Here is a 13,750-nt window from a genome sequence, read left to right as displayed (position 1 = left end):
TACTATAAATTTGCTTTGCACAGTTATCCTACTTGCACACCGAAGCTCAGTCAAGACCTGCCAACGGACTGATCTTTTGATCAAAATATTATTATTAATTAACTTTGTATATAGCCCTACACTCGTAGATTTCAGGGCAGTTCATAAAATTACAACATAAAAAACACAAAGTACTGAATAAAAATAAAAATCCTATTTGCACACCAAAGCTCACTCAAGACCTGCCAACGGACTGATCTTTCGACAACGTTCTTTTACATAAACTCTGTAAATATACCACTCTCCGGGAAGAAAAAACCCATCTGTAGTGTCTCTTAACCTTGCTGATAACCTCGCCAGTTAGGCGTATTCACTTATTTTATTTTGCCAGTCTGATTTAGATGGGCTATCCTCTCCCTTCCAACCTTCTGCGATTAGAATTCTGGCAAAGACTTTAACATACATTCAAAGACTCTCCTGTATTTTTTTGGGGGGGGGGATTTCATTTCCCGTAATTCCTAGCAGGAAGGCTTCAGGGGTTTTTATAAGGGAAGGAACATTTGAATGTTTTCTTCGGCTCGTTATAAATCATTTCCCAAAAGTGTCTGATCTTTTTACTGTTCCGCCACATGTGGATCTATGTGCCTTCAACCTCCCTGCATTTCCAGCAAGTGTTTCTCCGAGATCTGAACATTTCAGCCAACTTAACAGGCATTAATGGGACGCGGGTGGTGCTGTGGGTTAAACCACAGAGCCCGGGACTTGCCGATCAGAAGGTCGGCGTTTCAAATCCCTGCGACGGGGTGAGCTCCCGTTGCTCAGTCCCTGCTCCTGCCAACCTAGCAGTTCAAAAGCACACCAGTGCAAGTAGATAAATAGGTACCGCTCTGGTGGGAAGGTAAACGGCGTTTCCGTGCGCTGCTCTGGTTCGCCAGAAGCGGCTTAGTCCTGCTGGCCACATGACCCAGAAGCTGTACGCCGGCTCCCTTGGCCAATAAAGCGAGATGAGCGCCACAACCCCAGAGTCGTCTGCAACTGGACCTAATGGTCAGGGGTCCCTTTACCTTTAACAGGTGTTAACATCTAACGGAGGAGAAAGTCTGACCTGCTGATGTGCTGGATCTTGTGCCAGGTGAACTTGCTCTCCAACCGCCGGCTTGCCAGAGCGATGACCCGCAGGCCTCGGCGCGTGTAGGACTCCAGCACGGCCGAGAAGGTGTCTGGAACTGAACGGCGCCAACGTCAGGTGTTAAAGGTGGGGGGTAGGAGAGGAGCCCTACGGCTGGATCAGGCCAGCGACTCATCTCAGAGGGGCCAAGTAACCCTAAGAACCCAGGAACGCTGTTAGAGTGCCGCTGAACCTGGAGGCTCCTTACAAATTGGTTGGATCAGTGGCCTGCCCAGTTCAGCACCCTGGTCCTGCAGTGGTCAGGCGGAGGCCTCAACTGGGAAACCTGCAAGCAGGATCCGTGCCCAAGAGAAAGCCTCCCCTCCTGTGGTTTTCGGGAACTTGGTGCTTCAGGCTGTGGAGGACAGAGAACGGCCGTTGTGGCTAGTAGCTTGCAGCTGTGTTTTAATTGTACACAGCTTGGGGACCTCTTTGTTTAAGCCGATAGTTCTCAAAGGGGGGTGGTGTTGCACCCCCCGGTGTGGCAGGAGAGGACGGCGAGGGTGGCAGGAAGACTCAAGGACCATCACAGAAACATTTAAATATTTCAGCGGGTGCAGAATGCCGCGGCGAGGCTCCTTACAGGCTCCTTGCCACGGGATCACATTCACCCAGTGCTATACCAGCTACACTGGCTCCCGGTGGAGTACAGGGTCAGGTTCAAGGTGCTGGTTTTGGCCATTAAAGCCCTATGCGGCCTAGGACCCTCGTACCTACGGGACCGCCTCTCCTGGTATGTCCCATGGAGGACTTTAAGGTCCACAAATGACATTTTAGAGGTGCCAGGTCGCAAGGTGGTTAGACTGGTCTCAACTAGGGCCAGGGCCTTTTCAGTACTGGCCCCGACTTGGTGGAACGCTCTGTCCCAAGAGGCTAGGGCTCTGCGGGACTTGATACCTTTCTGCAGGGCCTGCAAGACAGAGCTGTTCCGTCTGGCCTTGTTTGGGGAAGTTTATAATGACTGATGTTTTAATGTATTTTTAATCTTTTGTTGGAAGCCGCCCAGAGTGGCTGGGGAAACACAGCAAGATGGGTGGGGTATAAATATTATTATTATTATTATTATTAGGATCACCCTGTTATAGCAACTGCAGTTTGTTTTGAACTGTTTATGGCTCTGCATCCTCAACGCAGCTTCAACGAGCCCTGGGACCCTAAGACGCAGGGCAGGTAAGATATAGGGACAACTATTAATCTTAATCAGGGGTCAGCAAACTTTTTCAGCAGGGGGCCGGTCCACTGTCCCTCAGACCTTCTGGGGGGCCGGACTATATTTTGAAAAGTAATAATGAAGAAATTCCTATGCCCCACAAATAACCCAGAGATGCATTTTAAATAAAATGACACATTCTTCTCATGTAAAAACACGCTGATTCCCGGACCGTCCGCAGGCCGGATTGAGAAGGTGATTGGGCCGAATCCGGTCCCTGGGCCTTAGTTTGCCTACCTATGATCTTAACCAAAGCGATTATTCTCAAGAAAGAAGCAGCCCACCCGTCTCCTTGCGGCAGAGGCTGCCCACCGTCTCCGGAGCGCCCTTCATGTAGGCCACCAGTCGCTTCTCCCCCAACGTTCGGGTCACGACGCTCATGCGCTGCAGGCTGGAGGAGAAGGGGAACTGCGCCAGGATGCCAATTTCGTAGACTTTCTGCAAGAGGTGAGGAGGTGAGCAAAGGGGCCAGGTGGGAGGCTGCCTCGGGGCACCTGCGCTTCCCATCCCCAAGCCCCCCCAAAAGGTGGAGAAAACTCTAGTGGTGTCGGGAGGAGGCGAAAAGCAGGGACCACTCACCATCAGCTCCATCAGCTCCTGAAAGAGAGAGAGAGAAAGAAAGAGAAAGAAAGAGAGAAAGAGAGAAAGAGAAAGAGAGAAAGAGAGAGAAAGAGAGAGAGAGAGAGAGAGAGAGAGAGAAAGAAAGAAAGAAAGAAAGAAAGAAAGAAAGAAAGACGTCAATAGTCTGTCGTTATGCATAAGAAGGGACGCGGGTGGCGCTGTGGGTTAAACCACAGAGCCTAGGGCTTGCCCATCAGAAGGTCGGCAGTTCGAATCCCCGTGACGGGGTGACCTCCTGTTGTTCGGTCCCAGCTCCTGCCAACCTAGCAGTTCGAAAGCACGTCAAAGTGCAAGTAGATCAATAGGTACCACTCCGGCGGGAAGGTAAACGGCGTTTCTGTGCGCTGCTCTGGTTCGCCAGAAGTGGCTTAGTCCTGCTGGCCACATGACCCGGAAGCTGTACGCCGGCTCCCTCGGTCAGTAAAGCGAGATGAGCTCCGCAACCCCAGAGTCGGCCACGACTGGACCTAATGGTCAGGGGTCCCTAAACCTTTACCTTATGCACAAGAACCTGGGCAAGAGCCAGCAAATCCGGGCTCCAGAGACCCAAAAACATTGTGCTAGTATTAATTACCATACTTTTCCATGTATAAGACTTGGGCTTTTTTATTTAAAAATTATGTTCAAAATTGTGGGTTGTCTTATACACGGATACAACCTCCTCCCCATTTTCTCAATTTGGAGTCCCCCAAAAATAGAGGGTGTCTTATACATGGGGGCATGTTATACACAGAAAAACATGGTACCCTTTTTTATTTATTTCGTAAAATTTATACACTGCTTGATCGTTGAAAACACAAAAAGCGAAACACCACCTCAAAGGCTGCATTTTAATGTTTTACTGTTGTATTTTAATCTTGTTTTTAAGTTGTATTCATTCAACTTGTTTTTATTATTGGTTGTGAGCCGCCTTGAGCCCGGCCTTGGCTGGGGAGGGCGGGGTATAAATAAAATTTATTATTATTTATTATTAAAGCAGTTTAGAAAAAAAGAGATGAAACAAGGATTTAACCCACACACAACTGTGATCATTCTGTGTTGTTGTTATTAATTATTATTTATTAATTTTATTATTTATACCCCACCAGTCTGGCTGGGTTCCTGCAGCCACTCATTTTATGGGTTTCGTTTTTTGGTTTTCAACAGTTACTATAGCTGCCTGCTCTGCTTCATACACTTTATAAAACGTAGTAATAATAAAAACTTCTCTCCCCCTGTCCCAAGATAAAACATCCGACTGGGCTGCTCCAGCCACTCTAGACAGCTTCCAACAGGAATAAAAACGGAATAAAGCTCATGTCAACTTTGGGCAGGCCTCCCAAAACCAGAATGTTTTCAAGCAGGTGCCGAAAACATAACAGCGAAGAGGACTGCTTCATAATCAAGGGGCAGGGAGTTCCACAGAGTACGTGCTGCTGCGCTAAAAGACCCAGTTCCTTCGGACGCGGAACGGGTGTTGTGTGGCTCCTGGCGCAACACCAGCTCGTCCAACTGAATAATAATAATAATAATAATAATAATAATAATAATAATAATAATAATTTATTATTTATACCCACCCATCTGGCTGGGTCCCCCCAGCCACTCTGGGCGGCTTCCAACAAAACACTAAAATACAATAACCTATTAAACATGAAAAGCTTCCCTAAACAGGGCTGCCTTCAGATGTCTTCTAAAAGTCTGGTAGTTATTTTTCTCTTTGACATCTGGTGAGAGGGCGTTCCACAGGGCGGGCGCCACTACAGAGAAGGCCCTCTGCCTGGTTCCCTGTAGCTTTGCTTCTCGCAATGAGGGAACCACCAGAAGGCCCTCGGCGCTGGATCTCAGTGTCTGGGCAGAACAATGGAGGTGGAGACGCTCCTTCAGGTATACTGGGCCTTTGAGGCCGTTTAGGGCTTTCAAGGTCACCACCAACACTTTGAATTGAAGCGGCCGAGTGGGCAATGTGACCTTTCAGGGGAGGGCTCCCAAAGCCCCCTACTCACCTCGTCCTCAGGGGTCCCCTCCGAGGTGGCAGGAGGCGTCTGGTCAGGGGGCCGCACGACCGTGGGCTGGATCTGGTCGTGTAGGGCTGTCTCCTCTTGGGTCGGCTCCTCCAGGACCTGGGAAGAAGAAGGGGGGCTTCAGGCAGCGCCCCAGGCCCCAAGCGGGGGACGCGAGGGTCCCTTCTCTGAGGCAAGCCGCCGTGGCCATGAAGGGACTCAGCCACAGCCTCTGGTCTCCAGTGCCGATCAAAACACACACACACAGCCGTGCCCCCGCCATCTCCCCTCCCCAAACGCCTTACCCAGCCGGTGGCCTCGAACATCTTGAGGTCAAGGGGGTCCCCTGAAAGTCGTCCCCCAATGGTGGTGAGCGAGTGGCAGGCAGCCATGGTGGCAAGGAAGGGCGAGCCGGACAGGCCGGATCCCCGGACGTCCTGCCCTGCTGGGAGGAAGCTAAAAGGGGAAGAAGATGGGGCTGTGAGAATCTCTCTAGGGAGCCGAGCGCTGAGGAGGGCAGAGGAGATTCTCTGGATAAGCGCTCAAAGGCTTGGGCACATGGCCTTCTCTGTGGCAGCCCCCCAAACTGCAGAACTCCCTCCCAAAAGAGGCCCGCCTGGCCCTGCACTGCACAGCTTCCAGAGGACTATTATCACGATTACTTACTTAATTTATATACCACACTTGATCCGGGGATCCTGGGGTGGTTTGCAGCTGAACAGGACGCAAACCTGAGGTGCACCTCTGTATTTTTCGCTCTATAGGACACACCTTGTTTTAGAGGGGGAGAACAAGAAACAAAAAATCTCCCCCTCTCTGCTCAGTGCCCCTTCAGTGAAGCGGCAGGAGAAACGGAGCCCCTTCCATTTCTCCTCCCGCTTGGCTGAAGGGGCGCTGCGCAGCTCTCCCTCTCTGCTGAAGCCAGGAGAGCCTTGCTCTCCCGGATTCAGTGAAAGGAACCCCAAGCCTGCGGAGCGCAGAGGGAACTCGCGCTGCGCTCCAAAGGCTTCAGTTGCGCACCGACCCCTCTCTCTCTCCAGGCTTCAGCGAAAGCAACGCAAAGCCTCCAGAGTGCGGAAGGAGCGCTCCCTCTGCGCTTCGGAGGCTTTGCGTTGCTGTCGCTGAAGCCAAGGAGCCTGCATTCGCTCTATAGGATGCACACACATTTCCTCTTAATTTTTGGAGGGGAAAAAGTGTGTCCTAGAGAGCGAAAAATACGGTAGGTGCCAGGCATAAGCAAACCCTCTTCTCCCAGGCCTTTGGCTAACTAAACAATCTACGGCCTAACAAACCAGAGAGATCGTTGTTTTTGTCTGTTACTACATTACGCAGTTTGTGTTTTTATATTGATCCTTGGACGAAGGGCGGTATGGAAATTAAATAAATAATAATAATAATTTTGTATGATTGCAAGTTGTCTTAAGACTGTTTTTAATGCTGCGTTTTGATGTTGTAACCCGCCCTGGGACCTTAGGCTGCAGGGGTCAGCAAACATTTTCAGCAGGAAAAAGAGAGCCAGTATGGTGTAGTGGTTAGGAGCAATTGATTCATAATCTGGGGAACCGGGTTCGATTCCCCGCTCCTCCACCTGCAGCTGCTGGGTGACCTTGGGCCAGTCACACTTCTCTGAAGTCTCTCAGCCCCACTCACCTCACAGAGTGTTTGTTGTGGGGGAGGAAGGGAAAGGAGATTGTGAGCCGCTTTGAGACTCCTTAAAGGGAGTGAAAGGCGGGATATCAAATCCAAACCCCTCTTCTTCTTCTTCTTCAGACCTTGTGGGGGGCTGGACTATATTTTGAAGGGGGGTTTTGAACGGATTCCTATGGCCCACAAATAACCCAGAGATGCATTTTAAATAAAAGCAGACATTCTACTCATGTAAAAACATGCTGATTCCCAGACCGTCAGCGGGCCGGATTAAGAAGGCGATTGAGCCAGATCCAGCCCCAGGGCCTTAGTTTGCCTACCAATGCCCTAAATCCGGCCCAATCGCCTTCTCAATCCGGCCTCCTGATGATCTGGGAATCAGCGTGTTTTTACACGAGTTGAATGTGTGCTTTTATTTAAAATGCATCTCTGGGTTATTTGTGGGGCATAGGAATTCATTCATTCCCCCCCCCAAAAATATAGACTGGCCCCCCACAAGGTCTGAAGGACAGTGGACCAGCCCCCTGCTGAAAAAGTTTGCTGACCCCTGCCTTAGGGTAATGAATGAATGTGTAAATAAAACAATGATGAAATGAGAGGCATTACACGGCCGGACCTTCAAGTGGGACCTGAGGGCAAGAGATTCACAAGGACCGCTGCCTCTGACCGTGCAGGCAGAGCCCAGCTGAAGGCGCTTCTTCCGGCTCACTCACCAACCATCTTGGGCTTGCACGAAACCCCAGAAGTCGAGCCCGTCCTCGGTCAAGGTTCCCGTCTGCAAGAGACGAAGCAGCAGCTGCCGTGAACGTTCCCAGGATGAGGCCGGAAGAGGAGATGATCTCCCCGCCTCTCTCCCTCCCTCCGAGGAGTGGGGGGTCGGGGTCTGGTACCTTGTCGAAGCACATCAGGTTGAGCTGCCCGCAGATGTTGATGCGCTGGGGGCTGATGGAGAAGATGCGCTGCCCCCGGAGGCGTTGCTGTGCGTACACCAGGCCAGCCGTCATGGCCGCCGGCAACGCGGGGGGCACCGTGATGGTCAAGATGTCCAGGGATTTGAGGATGATGCGACCGACCAGCTCCTGGTCAGGAGGGAGAAAGAGAGGGATGGGTTTGCTTAGCCTGGAGGGACAAAGGTCAAGTTCTGCACTTAGGCAGGGAAAACCGGATGCACAAATACAGGGTGGGGGACACCTGGCTTACTAGCAGTTTTGGGGGGCGGGCAGGTATGGGGGACTCCCTGGTCCTGAATGGGGCAACTGTGCCCCTGAAGGACCAGGTGCGCAGCCTGGGAGTCATTTTGGACTCACCACTTGTCCACGAAGGCGCAGGTCAGTTCCGTGTCCAGAGCAGTTGTCTACCAGCTCCATCTGGTACGTAGAATGAGACCCTTCCTGCCTGTGGACTGTCTGGCCAGAGTGGTGCATGCTCTGGTTATCTCCCGCTTGGACTACCGCCATGCGCCCAGATGGGGCTACCTTTGAAGGCAACCCGGAAACTACAACTAATCCTGAATGTGGCAGCTAGACTGGTGACTGGGAGCGGCCACCAAGAACATATAACACCAGTCCTGAAAGAGCTACATTGGCTCCCAGTACGTTTCCAATCACAATTCAAAGTGTTGGTGCTGACCTTCAAAGCCCTAAACGGCCTCAAAGGCCCAGTAGACCTGAAGGAGCATCTCCACCCCCATCATTCAGCCCTGACACAGAGGCCCTGCTCTGAGGGCCTTCTGGCGGTTCCCTCCATGTGAGACGTGAGGTTATAGGGAACCAGGCAGAGGGCCTTCTCGGTGGTGGCGCCCTCCATGTGGAACGCCCTCCCACCAGATGTCGAGGAAATAGACAACTATCTTACTTTTAGAAGACACCTGAAGGCAGCCCTGTTTAGGGAAGTTTTGAGTGTTTGATGTTTTATCGTGTTTTTAATATTCAGTTGGGAGCTGCCCAGAGTGGCTGGGGAAACGTAGGCAGATGGGTGTGGGTATAAATAATAAATTATTATTCCTATAGTACATGTGAAAAGGATCTAGAGCAGCCTGTAGGTCCCCAGATGTTGTTGGACTACAACTCCCATCACCCCTATCTAGCAAGGCCAGAGCTCAGGGATGATGGGAGTTGTAGTCCAACAACATCTGGGGACCCACATGTTGCGAACCGCTGATCTAGAGGTTTTAGTGGACTGCAAGCTGAACATGAGGCCACAGTGTGATGCAGCAGCAAAAAAAGCGAATGCTATTCTAGGCTGCATCAACAGAAGTCTAGTGTCCCGATCAAGAGAAGGAATAGTACCACACCCCAGCCTCCTCTGGAGACCTACCTCCTGCTGCACGCTGTGGATCACCGAGTACAGCATGCCGATCCCGGCGACGCCAACCAGGCAGAGGAGGAACCGGTAGGCATCTCGGTAGAGGCGGAAATCTGCCGGTTTTGGGAATAGGATGGAGCAGACCAGCTGCCCTTTGGAGGTGGAGAAACCTGGCGGAGAAACGCGAGTGAGGGCTCCGAAAAAGCGGGAGAAACCAACAGACGCACAAACACACCCTCCTTCCTTTCGATGTCCTGAGTCAGGAACAGGAGCCCGCTGCCACTGCCGCCCCAAGGTGCGCTTACCTGTCCGGATGACCAGCGCCCGAACAGCCTCCCCGGAGTAGTACCGCGTTTGGATGACGGAGGTGCCGCAGAAAAGGGTGTGCCGTTTGTGCTCCTCGGGGTCGTAGGCGAGATCCTGCAGCGGCCCGCTGGCCCCTCGAGAAGGGTCTGGCAGGGCTGTCTTGGTCACAGGGACACTCTCGCCTGGGGGCAGGAGAAATTGAAATAAATTGAAATTGAAATACTTTATTGTCACTTGTATACAGCTCTCTTAGTCTCTCTTAGTCAGCTCTCTTAGTCTTAATTCCCCTCATTTGACGCACAGAGACATCACCTTGTCAACAAAGGTCAGTATAGTTAAAGCTATGGTTTTCCCAGGAGTGATGTATAGAAGTGAGAGCTGGACATAAAGAAGGCTGATCGCCAAAGAATGGATGCTTTTGAATTCTGGTGCTGGAGGAGACTCTTGAGAGTCCCATGGACTGCAAGAAGATCAAACCTCTCCATTCTGAAGGAAATCAGCCCTGAGTGCTCACTGGAAGGACAGATCCTGAAGCTGAGGCTCCAAGTCTTTGGCCACCTCCTGAGAAGAGAAGACTCCCTGGAAAAGACCCTGATGTTGGGAAAGATGGAGGGCAGAAAGAGAAGGGGACGACGGAGGACGAGATGGTTGGACAGTGTTCTCAAAGCTACAAACATGAGTCTGACCAAACTGCGGGAGGCAGTGGAAGACAGGAGTGCCTGGGGTGCTCTGGTCCAGGGGGTCACGAAGAGTTGGACATGACTAAACAACTAAACAACAACAACATATGCATGCTTTAGTAGGAAATAGTTTCTTTGTATTTAAAAGAATTTCTTCTGATCTGACTTTGTCCCACGTGGGGTTTTTTGAAATGCTCAGAGGAAATCTGATTGGTTCTTACGAACACTGTTTAAAAGTTCTTTTGTGATTAAAACGACCTGGGCCAAGGGGTGGACAGGATTATTATGATTGGCACCTCCTCCCAGAGTCTTGCTGGTCAAGCCTCTGCGTGTCTTCTATTAATCAGAGTCTAATCCTTCCTTTGCTTTGGGAATGCCACATCCTGAAACTAGGATTCGGGAACATTTGGTGCTTCAGGCTGTGGAGGGCAGAGCCAGTGTTTTCACCTACTGCTTTATTTGAAAACAGCTTGAGGACCTCTTTGTTAAAGCTGGTGGTTCTCTATGGGGGGGTGTTGCGCCCCCCTGGTGTGGCAGGAAAGGACGGCAAGGGTGGCAGGAAGACTCAAGGACCACCACGGAAACATTTAAACATTTCAGTGCCATATAGCATCAAAATATTATTATTATTATTACTTAACTTTGTACATAGCCCTATACTCGTAGACCTCAGGGCAGTTCAGAACATAAAACTACAATATTAAAAACACAAAGTACGGAATAAAAATTAAAATCCCCAATCAATCCAATAGTTTTTCTAAATTATTTGGAGAACATGAAGTGTCTTGCTGGTCAAGGCTTGTGGGTATTTTATTAATCAGAGTCCAGTCCTTCCTTGCTTTGGGAACGCTACAGCGAGAGGTTCGGATGGCTTCAGCTGAGATTCCTGCATCGCAGGGGGTTGGACTAGATGACCCCTGGGGTCCCCCCCAACTCTGGGATTCTCGGATTCTATAAAACCACCCAGCTTGGCGGCCTCCTGGGGCAGGGAGTCTGGTTTAACTCTCTGTGCTGGGTGAAGGACTCCCTTCTATCCCTCCAGAATGAGAGGGTGGCAGGAGATCAGCTCCTAAGGAGACGCAGTTCCCCCTCCGCCCATACCAGAGGCAGTCTGGTGGCCTGGGAATCCGATTCTGAGGCTGAACCGGAGGAATCCCAGCCTGCACAGGAGTCCCCGCCTCCAGGGCCGGCTGAGCTGGGGCTGGGGCTTGAACCTGAAGGGCCCTCACCTGTGCCGGATCCTCAGGAGCAGACACCAGCTGAATCCACTCTGGCTCCGGGGGTGATTGAGGACCCATTGCCTGCAGGTGCTCCTCTCCCAGCCCTGTCAGGGGAAGGTGAAGCTGCCTCTGGGACCAGTAACCCTCCAGCCTCTCCGGAGCTGCAGAGGCTCAGGGCAGAGAGGAGGAGGGAACTAAATTCTCTCAGTAGGAGCGCTCGCCTTAAGGCCAGGAGAGGCGAGTCACCTGTGGGCTGGAACCGCCCTATACCTCGGGGCAGATAAAAGCCAGTCAGCCCAGTCCCAGGTTGCGGGAGCAACATCGTTGGTAACCTGTTCCTGCCAGCACCCTGTCCTGCTCTTCCAGAGTTCCTGACCACGCCTGGCTCCCTGCCTTGGACCCCGATTCCCCCTTGACGGACAGCCTCCATACCCTCGACCTAGGATAGGACTCAGACCACGCCGCGTGGTAACCCACCCCCCCCCGGACCAGCACGGGCAGACTTGCCTACCTGTGAGCATGCTCTCGTTGGCGATGGCAGTGCCGCTCATCAGCACCGCATCACACGGGACGGTCAGGCCTTCGGGAGGCACCAGAAGGACGTCCCCCGGAACCAGCTGCGTAGAAAATATCTCTTCTGTCTCTGCGGAGAGCAAGGAGACCATCGCTGCAGAAGACCGTAAGAGGGGCCTGGTGGGTCAGGCCAAAGGGGGCCCCTCTAGCCATTCTGTTCTCACAGGGGCCAACCAGGCGCCTCTTTGGGAAACCCCACAATAATAAATAATAATAATAAAATTTTATTTATATCCCACCCTCCCCAGCCGAAGCCGAGCTCAGAGCGGCTAACAGTAAAAGTAACGCAGTTTACAATCACAATCAATTAATTGAAATACATTCTAAAATCAGTTCATTTTAAAATCAATTCAAATCAAATTAATGGCAACCATTGGGCTAGAGTTCTGTGAGGATTGCCAAAGGAAGGGGTCAGGCTGTGCCCTGGCCAAAGGCCTGGTGGAACAGCTCTGTCTTGCAGCCCCTGCAGAAAGATGTTAAGTCCCACAGGGCCCTAGTCTCTTGGGACAGAGCATTCCACCAGATCGGGGCCACAGACAAAAAAGCCCTGGCTCTGGTTGAGGCCGGCCTAACCTCCCTGTGGCCTGGGACCTCCAAGATCTTTTTGTTTGAAGACCGTAAGGTCCTCCGTGGGACGTACCAGGAGAGGCAGTCCTGTAGGTTTGAGGGTCCTAAGCCACATAGGGCTTTTTAGGAAACTTTATTCAAAATAACCGGAGTAGAGGAAAAGCAGAACAAAACATACCAGATTATTATTCTTCCTAATTAAATTTGTGTACCACCCTTCAACCCCAGATCTCGGAGCGCTTCGTGCAGGTCTCCCCTTCTTTAATGTATTTTTAATCTTTGTTGGAAGCCGCCCAGGGTGTCTGGGGAAACCTAGCCTGATGGGCAGGGTACAAACAATAAATTTTATTATTATCATTATTTGTGATGGCCTGGGACTCCGAGTCTGGGAGTGAACCGGAGGAATCCCAGCCGGCACAGGAGTCCCCGCCTCCAGGGCCAGCTGAACTGGGGCAAGGCCTAGATGCTGAGGAGCCTGCACCTGTGCCAGATCCTCAGGGGCAGGCACCAGGTGAGACCATTCTGGCCCCAGAGGTGCTGGAAGACTCAGTGGCTACAGGTGAGCCTCCCCCGGGGCCCAGTAACCCTTCAGCCTCTCCTGAACTGCAGAGGCTTAGGGCAGAGAGACGAAGGGAACTGGTCTCTCCCAGGAGGAGTGCTCGCCTTAAGGCCAGGAGAGGCGGGGCTCCTGGGGGCCGGGACCGCCCCTGGCCTTAGAAGAAGATAAAGGTCAGGCAGCCCGGTCCCAGGTTGTGGGAGCAACGTCGTTGTGGAGTACCTGCTTTACCCAGACCTAGACCTGCACTCCCGGTGTGCCTGTTCCTTGCCCGGCTTCCTGCTCCTGACTCTCCGGTGTTCCTGTTCCTCGCCCGGCTGCCCGCTGCTGACCCACCAGTGTTCCTGTTCCCCGCCTGGCTCCCTGCTTCTGCTCTACCAGTGTTCCTGTTACCCGCCTGGCTTCCTGCTGCTGCCCTACCAGCGTTCCTGCTCCCCCGCCTGGCTCCCTGTTTCGGACCTCGCGTCTCATCTAGTGATCGTCTACCCTGCTAGTGACTCTGGACTGAACTTCGGATACGGTATTAGTACCTTTCCCCCCCCGGGACCAGCACATTATTATTATTATTATTACTCCACACACTGCCCACACGGCCCCAAGCGATGCTGGAAGTGGAGAGAATCAACTATGGCCGGGTGTATATGATCCACGTGTGATTCAACCACGCTGGGTCCCCCAAACTTTCCGGCTCTGAACCGTTTTTCTCGTAGCTGTGAGGGCGTCCCGAAGCCCCTCCACACCTGCCAAGGGAACTTGAGCCCCAGGACCGACCGACCTCCTTCCACGACGCTCACTCACCATACGGCCCCCGAAACACCGTCACGCGGATGATGTTGTGTGCAGCAACCATGTCGTGCAGCAGGACGTATTGCTGGGGGAAGGAGGAGAGAGACGGGGTGAGCACCCAGGTAAGTCCAGCCCAGCATCCTGTCCTCCT

At 52.1% G+C, this 13,750-nt stretch overlaps 2 protein-coding genes across 5 annotated transcripts in view; one reads left to right on the top strand and one right to left on the bottom strand.

Annotated features, from left to right (window-relative positions):
- The window catches only part of UFSP1 (UFM1 specific peptidase 1), a 224,494-nt gene that overhangs the window by 149,736 nt on the left and 61,008 nt on the right, over positions 1 to 13,750 (top strand). The gene's annotated exons all lie outside the window — the stretch shown is intronic.
- Positions 1 to 13,750, bottom strand: part of LOC310692056 (polyamine-transporting ATPase 13A3-like) — a 59,158-nt gene that overhangs the window by 22,871 nt on the left and 22,537 nt on the right. For both annotated transcript variants that reach the window (XM_083472491.1, XM_083472492.1), the window contains exons 9-19: positions 13,612 to 13,684; positions 11,629 to 11,760; positions 9,217 to 9,399; positions 8,924 to 9,081; positions 7,498 to 7,686; positions 7,321 to 7,382; positions 5,266 to 5,416; positions 4,964 to 5,080; positions 2,937 to 2,954; positions 2,642 to 2,795; positions 1,085 to 1,205 (exon numbers count right to left, since the gene is read on the bottom strand). In XM_083472491.1, coding sequence (XP_083328617.1) covers positions 1,085 to 1,205; positions 2,642 to 2,795; positions 2,937 to 2,954; positions 4,964 to 5,080; positions 5,266 to 5,416; positions 7,321 to 7,382; positions 7,498 to 7,686; positions 8,924 to 9,081; positions 9,217 to 9,399; positions 11,629 to 11,760; positions 13,612 to 13,684 — 1,358 coding nt within the window. The remainder of the gene's footprint in view (positions 1 to 1,084; positions 1,206 to 2,641; positions 2,796 to 2,936; positions 2,955 to 4,963; positions 5,081 to 5,265; positions 5,417 to 7,320; positions 7,383 to 7,497; positions 7,687 to 8,923; positions 9,082 to 9,216; positions 9,400 to 11,628; positions 11,761 to 13,611; positions 13,685 to 13,750) is intronic.

Source organism: Podarcis liolepis, assembly GCF_965112155.1.
Source record: "Podarcis liolepis genome assembly, chromosome: 13".
NCBI lineage: Eukaryota > Metazoa > Chordata > Lepidosauria > Squamata > Lacertidae > Podarcis > Podarcis liolepis.
This window is presented reverse-complemented; position numbering and strand designations above follow the sequence as displayed.